The sequence below is a fragment of the Erigeron canadensis genome, chromosome 5 (genome assembly GCF_010389155.1).
Source record: "Erigeron canadensis isolate Cc75 chromosome 5, C_canadensis_v1, whole genome shotgun sequence".
Classification (NCBI taxonomy): Eukaryota; Viridiplantae; Streptophyta; class Magnoliopsida; order Asterales; family Asteraceae; genus Erigeron; species Erigeron canadensis.
The window spans coordinates 9,051,905-9,062,329 of record NC_057765.1 but is presented as its reverse complement, the minus strand read 5'-3'; the positions used below and the strand labels follow the sequence as shown (position 1 = coordinate 9,062,329).

Below are 10,425 nucleotides of genomic sequence, written 5' to 3'. Positions count from 1 at the left end.
AAAAACCCCACCTTTCGACCCCATTCAAAGATCAAACTAAATCTAAATTTTCCCCAAAAAATATACTTAGAATATGGAATTTTTGATATGAAAATAATATCAATGGGAACCGAATAACGTAACTTCATTCACATACTCATCAACTAAATATGTACACCCAAACATATGTCCTGTAAAAACCAAAAAAGTTTTATGAGCAAACTATTATTTCTTTTTCATTTATATAATATACATATATTAAATTAATACACCTTTAACACATAAAATATATTATTATTTTGGTAATAAAAACTTACAGAAAAACATAAAATCAAGCACTTAGAAGTTACATACTTACATGTCAAACATACTCACAGTGTTATGCAATTTACTTTTGGTTATGTTGTTCATAAGACTTATCGATATATAAAAATATCCATTTACTTGTTTTAAATTCTTGTATGTTTGAAAAAGGAAAAAGATCTACATGTTCAAATAAAAACCGAACAATGTGCTTCTAAAATACTTTTAGGTAATGAACAAAATCATATAGATGACATAAACATAATGAAAGAATACTAGGTTTAATAACAGAATTTACAAAATTATGTTTATTTTAGTTTAAATATTCGTACAAGACTGATGTATGTCACAAAAGATTAGAGTTGGGGCTGTGGTCAGAGGCTTCGAGCTGCAGCTTATAAATGGAGCTAGGAGCTCAAGCTTTTATTTCAACTTTTCTTCCACCAATTTTTATTTTAAAAATCTTTTAGGACTTTTAGGGCTTTTTGGGACTGAGACTTTTGATTTAAAATGTATATTCAAACAAGGTCACCATTTTAAATGGAGTTTCTTTTTAAAAGTCCGAGGCCTTTAAGCTCTTAAAAGTACCAAAAGCCCTCTGTCAAACAGACACATAGGAAGTTTAATTTTTTAAAAACCAATATCGTTGAGTCTATAACTCTTGAATTTTTTTTATTTTTATTTTTATATATATCTATTTCTTCATTTCAAACACACCTATATTTGTTTGTAAGCATATGATTTGTCAAACATAATAAAGAGTCTTATATTATTAAAAAAAGAAAATGGGTAATTATGTCTTTCTCCATGTGTGGCTTGTTAATCAAATGCGTATCTTAAGCAAAGTGGCACTCACCGTGCACGCGCGCATCTTAACTCTATAAAAGTCTTCCCCCCTTCCCTGTTCATTCTCATTATACATTCTCATTCAAGTTTCAATTTTCTCTCTTTATATTAAATAAATATAAATTATTAAACAAGAAAAATAGCAAAACAAAACCCACATCTCACTTCTTTCTTCTTTTTCTCTCTTTATCCAATATACAATCATACTCAAAGCATATGGCAGAAATGTACAATTGGGATAAATCACATAATGAAGACAAAAAACCAAAGAGAAATACTCAAAACCCATCATTTTCTTCATCTCTTCTTGATGAAATCTACCGTTCTATTGATGGAAGTGATGAGAAATTTGGTGAGTTTAAGCTAAGGAAACCAAAAGTTGTAAAGAAACAAAGTGTCAAAAATGGTGGTGGAGGGAGGTTGAAGAGTGGCAATGTGGTGGAAGATGAAGAAATAGCGAGTTTTCGAAGAGCTTGTTTGGTTGAAAAATGGATGGATATGAAGAGTACTAATGAAAAAGTGGTGACAAGTCGAAGAGGGACTACTTCACTTTCGGAATTTGATAGGAAATTGGTACTTGATAATGACCCAATGTTCTTTAGTTCGGGTTCCAGCTCATCTGACTCCAGCTTCGGATGGCATTCTGAAGCTGAAGTAGTGAAACCAAAGCCTTCCTGTTTCGGCCCATTAAACAGGCCCAAACAGGTTAAGACATCACGTTCTGTTGACAAAAAGCAGCAGAACGAGGTTTATCAGTTTGATGATGATCAAACAGATAAACATGATGATGATAGTGGTTTAATTCGGTCTAAATCACGCGCATTGAAGATTTACACGAGTTTAAAGAAAGTGAAGCAGCCGATCTCGCCAGGAGGCCGGCTCACGACCTTTCTTAATGGTCTTTTCACAAATGGGCATGCCAAGAAATCAAAAGATTCAACTTTAGAAGAACGAATTAGTCAAACAAGGATCGAAAGAACTTCAAAATCAACAAATGTATCTACATGTTCATCAGCCTCTTCATTTTCAAGATCGTGTTTAAACAAAAATGCACCAAGATCAAGAGACCAAATAAACAATGGGACACAAAGATCCGTTCGGTTTTTAGATCATGAAGATCCTCGTCCTCACAGTCAGAAAAATGTGTACAATAAACAACGTTTTGAGAAAATGCCATCTACATTTCCCTGGCCAAGATTGGAGAAACCGGATTTGAAAGAGTACTTGAAAAAGTATGATGATACAAAATTCGATTCTGATGATGAAGACGAAGATATGGCAAGTGATTCGAGCTCGGACTTATTTGAGCTCGACCACTTAGCCATTTTCAAGAAAGAGCAATATTGTGAGGAGCTCCCTGTGTATGAAACTACTCATTTGAGCACTAATCGTGCCATTGCTAGTGGCTTAATTTGCTAGTTTTGTTATAAAAGAGTTACTCGTACCATTTTGATATCTTTGATTTATGATTTTTACTTTTAATTACTTGGTTTTTTAATTGTGATTGATATCTAATACACAAGCTAACTATTTTTTTTTTCCCAATTGTATGTAAGTTAAGTAATTGTGAATTTTCATGACGATATATATCTATGTTTCAAGTATGTTTCCCAAGTTTGCCAAACTAAGTTTAAATCATTTAGCACTTCTTGGATGGATGGGTGAATTTCTCATTTTAGACTAGCTAGCAGTTTGCCAGTTGTAATTGTGTTATTAATGAAGTTAAACTTTCGGAAAAAAAGAAAAAGAAAATAGAAATATTAGTTAACTTGATGGCAATGTTATTTGGCGATTTAAAGCATATTTCAAAAATTGTAAAAAGGAATAAATGGTGATAAAAGGAGATTGGGGGGGTATTGAGAGTGTTTTTTGGTTGATCCCAAGTGGGACTGATGAGATAGTGATAGAATTGAAAAGTAAAATAAAGAGGGGGTGATTGGTAAAAGAAGATAAAAATTAGAGGTAAAAAATGGAGATTGGAGAAAATAGGGGTGTAAAGTGAAAGGCAGATCTTCTTGTTATTCACTTTGGGGTTCGGGAAAGTAGTTTGATGGGAATGGAATTACTTTTGCTTTCTTCAATGTTGTTCTTCTTCGATCGCCCTGTCTCACAACTTCGAATATTTTCATCCTTCACCTTTACCACTATATCTATTTAGCAAATTATATCCATTTAACATGTGTCTAATTGTAATTAAAACGTTTCAAATTTAGACTATGTATTTGCAAATTAATAAGAGTGTTTTCTTTTTTAATTTTTATATACACAGTGTTTTTTTTATTTAAATTATGTATAGTTTTTATATCTTATTTAATGTAATTTGCTTTTGTATATCATAGATTGTTTTGATGTGCGTTATTGTTATATAAACTCTATAATGTGGTGTATGACTGACTTTGTGTATGTTGAAGTTCATGCCTTATTACTTTAGTGCATTTCAAAATTTAATGGTTTTTCATCTTTATGGTATTTGTGATTTCATATTTACTCTTGAGGGAAACCTGTATATGAACTTCGTAGTTTAAATAATGGGTTTGTATATTTAAAGATACACTAAAAAGTACAATTAAACTGAATATAAGTATGGACACACATAAATATTGTAAACACTGTAAAATAAGATATAAAATTTGGAACGGATTTTTTACTTATCGGCTATTTGAAATAGGCATTCTACTTCGAGGGAGCTCACTAGCATAGACCCGATTAAAACAATGTATGATAGACCTTTAACGGTTGTCGTTCAATATATACTTTTAACGGTTGTAAAACCAAGATACACGACATCCTTCTATGCTAGCTTGTAATGCTCGTCAGTAGTCTCAGTATCTATGTTACTATGTAGTTATATACTTATCTATAATATAACTAAAAAAAAGGTTTGGGGTATATTTGACACTTCTAATCCCTTTCTTAAGCCTAAAACTCTCTCTTCATTAATCCTTTATTTTTTAATATTTTTTTAATAAAATCTAGGCCGACTTATTTAATAAAGAAAATCTTTTTTTTAATTGGTTATGTATTTTTCAAATTATATACTCTACACTTTTTGTTTCAAATTATAGTATAAAATTGTTATTTGTGTTTGTCTTTAGTTTAAACTAGAAAATTTTGGACCCCGCGTTGCGGGGTCTCAATTCCTTTGTTGAAACCAATGTTTTGAAAACCGGACCGGACACTGAACCGGACTCACAAAATTTTACTGGTCGGATCGGTCAGACCGTAGTTGGACTGGGTTTTTGACGAAGCATACATATTTCCATGTAATACCTAAAGTCCAAAAGATTTCTAGTTTAAACATAAGATAAGTCCAATACTATTAACTTCAACCATCAATTATCAAATGTCATCCAAAACAAGAAGTGGTAAAACGAGTTCCAAACTGACAAACCAATGTCTAATACAAAACAAATAATTAAACAAGTTCTAATACATGTTCCAAACTCAAATGTCATCCAAATTCCAACATCAATACATAATATCCAGAGCATCTTCTTATCCTTCTTCAAGTTCCAAACTCATGACAAGTATCCAAATCATCATCATCAAGTAAAACGAGTTCATCATCTTCATCACTTAAAACATCAACATACTGACTTTCTTCACCTAAAACAAATAATAAATGGATGTAAACATAATATGAAAGAAAACAAATATGACATTCTAGTATATATTTTAATACTAACCTTGAGTTTGAGAAGTAGACACCTCAACATTAGTTTGGCTCAGCTTCAAGCATGTTTTCTAACTCATCAATATCAAGTTCTCCTTCCGCCTCCTCATCAACTACCCAGAACTCGGTCTTATCAATGCATTCATAATCTACGGGATCACTCGACCGTTTATTATCCTTGAGCCTAGACAAGTATTTATTAAAAAGTCAAATACTTTAATCACTATATCATTCGTTCTTTTATATTCTGTGTATGATCGGCCATATACAGATTGCAACATATAATTTTATAGTATGATACTATGATCAGCCATTTCTATTTCTAACTTTAACATAAATTTTCAGCCCTACATGATCAGCCATATACAGATCAAATTTAGACTTATAATCTAGTCAGATTTAGACTAAGCCTTAACAATAACTTAAAATCTCAAATACTTTAATTAATGACTATACCATACCTATTTTGCAACCGCAAGTTATAATGGACATAAACAAGGTCATTAAGCCTTTGATGCTCCAACCGGTTTCTTTTTTTAGTGTGAATTCTTTCAGAAAAACTCCAATTTCGCTCACAGCCGGATGAAGACGCGGTTTGACATAGAATCCTAATGGCAAACTTTTGCAAATGTGGAGCACTACCACCAAATATCTTCCACCATGCATCTACCAATAATTAAAATGCATACCAATATATTTTAGAAGAATGTAATAAATAATAGATGTCGTACTAAAATAAAGAACACAAATATATATGGTTAGAAATCTTACCTGGACGCATTTTCTTGCGAGTAGTAGCTGCCATTTCCATACCAAATGAATCTTCAGCTTCACCAAACTTGTTTAACTCCATTGTGCAATGATATGCATCACTCGACTTAGAAACCATAGCAAGAACCCCTGCCATCACCTCGGGATCATTCTTAAAGTTCACTTCATCATATTGGAAGACTGGATTAAGCCAATAAGCTGCTGCGTGTAAATTCTTACGCAACATATTATCCCATCGTGTGTCAATTATATCGGTGTAAGGCTTATACAAATCTTTCTTATTGCGAAATAGCTTTTCAATTCCTTGTTTTGCCCTACTTCCCTCATAAACATAGCCTAATGAAGGTTTCTCATCAGAATCACAAATACACAACAACTTCAATAATGGACTCATCACGTTCAAAGTTATAAGACAGTTCTTCCAAAATCCTTGATCTAAACAAATTTGTTTCACATCTCTCGCTTTTTTCAACTTAGACATCATCTTTTGATAATCACTAGAAATGACCAAAGCTTCCAAATCAGATCTATGGTCATACAAGCTTTTGAGTGCAATGAACGAGGTACCAAAACGCGTGGCACCCGGACGAATGATTTCAGACCAACCCTCCCTGTTTCTCAACCAATTTAATGGCCATTTATGATTATATATAAAAACAGTCACTCTCGAGGCAAGTGTAATCAAATTGGAAACATGAGGCATGCCAGAGACATCCTTTAAGATCATATTAATACAATGGGCAGCACATGGAGACCAACAAATTGAAGGATATCTTTCACTTAGCAATCTACCCGCAGCTTTGTAATTAGCAGCATTATCAGTAACGAGATGAACAACATTTTGAGGACCAACAAATTCTACAATCTCTCCAAACAAGTTACATAAATTATGAGCATTGCTCTCGATGCCAGATGCATCCACAGACTTAATGAAAGATACTCCTTAAAAAAGAAAATGCATTCAGATTAAGAAATACATAAACAATATATAAGATTAAAAGAGATACGCTTAAAATGTAAATAAAAGGTATACCTTTCGAGCAATACACCATGAAGTTAATGAGTGGCCTTTGCCTCGCATCTCGCCAACCATCACTCATAATAGTGCAACCTGTTTCTTCCCATTGTTTCCTATAACCAGCAATAATTAGAGAAACTGATGTTTTAGCATCTTTGAGTAATGTGACACGCATGGAATGATAAGACGACCATGTATATCCATGACCCATACTCGCAACTTTGCTCATTGCTATTGGAAAAAGTGGAGAATTCACAACATTCATAGGTATGCACGAATCATAAAACCACAAAGCAATGGCTAAATCAGTATCATGTGTCTTTTCTTTCGTTTGCATGACACATTTAACCGAAGGTTGAGAAGTATCTTGTATGCCTTGTTTGAAGTATGATTTCATGGTTGAAGCAACTTTCTTTTTTTTTTTGAGGCTGCACCGGCACTTGGAACTTCTGCCCTTCTATATTCATCTTCATCAGACCCATATGTCACATAATCACTAGCTAATACAACGATCTTTTCCTTTGTCTTTTCCCTCGTTTCCATTAAATTGGCTATCATTAAATCTTTTACATCAGCTGGCACATTAAGACATGCAACTATGTTGCCTCTTTGATGGGCTAGATGTTGTTTTATTCGATTTATTCCACCACCATGAAATTCGCTCTTACAATAGATACAAGTAAAAGTAGTTTTTCCTTCAGCATCTTTGACCCATGTTACATGCTTCCAACCTATGTCTTTTTTACCTCGATGACTTGTAACTGATGGTGTTGACGATCGTGACGACCCATCGGTTTCCATGTCTTTCACACACTGATCACTGTAACGACAAGTTTCAAACTTTTCATTTGTAGATGTACTAAATATACTAATAACAGATTAAGCATTAGCAACTAAATATACTAAATATACTAACACAAATTTAACAAAAAATAGGCTGCTTAAGCTAATAAATCATCATCATTATACTAATAAATCATCTTCATTATCAGAAATTTATACTAACACAATTTAACAATGGCTGTTTAAATATACTAACACAATCTAACAATGGCAAGCAGTAGCAGAAAATAAGTATACTAATAAACATAATAAATTTATAAATCTGATTGAAATTCACTAAATATACTAATAAACATAATTATTAAGCAATAAATCTGGAAAAAAAAAACAAATTACTAACTGAAAAGGATGAAGTATTACGTTAGATGGGTGGAAGCCGGTGGTGGAGCTGTGGTGGATCTGTGGTGGACTGGTGGTGCATCCACGATAGCCCGGTGGTGGAGATGGCTGGAGGCCGGAGGTGAAGATGGGTGAAGGATGGTGGTGGCTAGGGTTTCTCTGCTGATGGGGGGAAAAAACGTGCCTGGCTTCCTTTGTTCAGAACTTTAGATATGATTTAGGTTAACAAATGGGGAAAAATAAGTATACTTTGACTCTTATTTGACCGGGTCAGTCCGATTCAATACCGATCCGGTTCAGTTCAGTCCGTTTCAGTCCGGTTCACTTGCAGCTATCAAACCGGGGCTGGTCCGATCGGATCACAAAAAAATCCCGGTCAGACCCCGGTCCAATCGGTCAGACTGGCCTGGTTGAAAACATTGGTTGAGACGGTTCGTTATTTTAGTATATATGCCGTGAATTTTTGACAGCTTAATAGAAATAATTTTGTCATTAATATGTTTGTTTAAAAGTATGCAAGAAAACAAAACGTAACCCGTAGTAGAAACCTGAACGGGATGTGATATGACAAAAATATTAATATATTAATTCAGATATCAGGTGAATGCGATATAGCAAGATGCAAGTAGTGGTACGGGGTGTATCACAATAAGGTTGAATGACAATTAAAAAGTGTGAAAAAAACAAAAGAAGTAACCCGTAATAAAAAATCCGAAAAGGAAAAACAAAACTAAAAAAGAAAAAGACGTGACAAAATTCAAACAGGATGCAATGTGGCAAAATCCAAACTATAGGAAACGTGCGATGTGTCACTTTATAACCGATGCGACGTGTCAAGTTTTAATAAGCATGGTGACTATTGATAACCATGCCAAAAAAAACGAAAGAAAAAACTCAAAATGGGATCCGTAATGTCAGAATCTAAATAGTGATACGAGGTATATGATGAACCAATAAAAGAGATCATATAAGCAAAAAAAGGTATAAAAAAACCAAGAGAAACCAAAAGATAAATAACCTTAACGAAAATAGAAATAACAAAGGAAAAATTAAATATTGTGTAAAAGTTATCAATATATTAATTCAGAACACAAAAGCCAAAAAACTATGATGAACATCAAGAAGAAACCCTAAACGGGATCCAAAATGGCAAAATCTAAATAGTGATGGGGGTATACGATGAACCGATAGAAAGAAAACACAAAAGCAAAAAAACTATGTAATAAACCAACAAAAACCGAAAGAAAAATAACCTTAACGGGATCCGATATAGCAAAATCCGAAAAAACGCGGGGTATTGGTGGACCAATAGAAAGAAAACACAAAAGCAAAAAGAAACTATGTAGGAAACCAAGAAAAACCGAACAAAAAATAACCTTAACGGAATCCGATATGGCAAAATCTGAGAAAAACGCGGGATACAGACGAGACCAATAGAACAGTGCCACGTGCCTTGTTCATTGGCCTTGGCATTAATGATATTACAATATAACAAACATCAAATTTTTTATTTAAATAAAGTTGAAAAAAATAGTTAACTAGATTCAATATTTATATGAAGTTAATTTTCATATATTTCCTTCTTTAGTTTTCGTAAATATAGTCTAAAATTATTGTTTGTGTTTGTCTTAAGTTTAGATATAACAAACTGCAAATTTTATATTTAACTAAAGTTAGAAAAAAAAAAGTTAACTGGATAATATTTATATGTAGTTAATTTTCATATGTTTTCTTTTTTAGTTTTCGTAATTATAGTATAAAATTGTTACTTGTGTTTGTTTTAAATTTAAATATAACAAACTGCAAATTTTATAGTTAACTAAAGTTGAAAAACAAAGGTTAACTGAATTCAATATTTATATACATGGAGTTAATTTCCATATATTTTCTTCTTTAGTTTTCGTATTAATTAAGTTGTGATTAAGTGTAACTTTTATATTTAACCAAAGTTGGAAAAAAAAAAGGTTAACTGGATTCAATATTTATATGGAGTTAATTTTCATATGTTTCTTTCTTTAGCTTTCGTATTGATTAAGTTGTGATATTGGTCATACAAATTTTTTCATCTTCTGATGTTGGGGTACACTTGGCATCCCTAATCTCCCTTTTAGGGCCTAAAACTCTCCTTTGGACGCTTTTTCTAGGATTTTTTAAAAACTTTTTTTTGTTAAAATACATGTTTTTGATTATTTTAACCCAATTTCTCTATTCTCTCGATATCACTATTATTTATATTTCACTCCAACTTATAGTCTAGATACTTTGCATTAGTACAGTAATGTCAACTTATAAGTTGATAAAATATGATACTGTTGTTTTGACGATTTATAGATTATTATGATACTGTGTAGTTGAGCTAATGAGGACTCCATTAATTGTAAGTTTGTAACTACATTTATCTTTTGATATTTTTATTATGCCATTTTTTTCATGTTGTTGGATTATTATATAGGGCTAATTGCTTAAAATGTCATTCAATTTGTTACAAATACCTAGTATGGGGTCGAAACAAAAAAGTTCTCTATTGTGTGGAACAAAACCGGCTAAAACGTCCTTAGAGGATCAGTCAAAAGGTAGCCGGTTAACTTTTATTTGTTATTTTTCATTTTTTCAAAATTTTTTTCTTAAATGGAAATTCCATGTCACTATGTTA

The 10,425-nt window shown here is 32.4% G+C and overlaps 2 protein-coding genes across 2 annotated transcripts; one reads left to right on the top strand and one right to left on the bottom strand.

The window, feature by feature from the left end:
* Positions 1-1,238: 1,238 nt before the first annotated feature.
* Positions 1,239-2,583, top strand: LOC122599371 (protein BIG GRAIN 1-like A). Its single transcript, XM_043771877.1, has one exon. It carries the CDS (start codon positions 1,345-1,347, stop codon positions 2,545-2,547), a length of 1,203 nt encoding a protein of 400 aa, XP_043627812.1. The 5' UTR covers positions 1,239-1,344; the 3' UTR covers positions 2,548-2,583.
* Positions 2,584-5,531: 2,948 nt separating this feature from the next.
* On the bottom strand, positions 5,532-6,987 carry LOC122601143. Its single transcript, XM_043773912.1, has 2 exons — positions 6,606-6,987; positions 5,532-6,514 (listed from the first exon to the last, which is right to left on the bottom strand). The coding sequence occupies exons 1-2, from the start codon at positions 6,985-6,987 to the stop codon at positions 5,532-5,534; spliced, it is 1,365 nt and encodes a 454-aa protein (XP_043629847.1).
* Between the last annotated feature and the right edge of the window lie 3,438 nt (positions 6,988-10,425).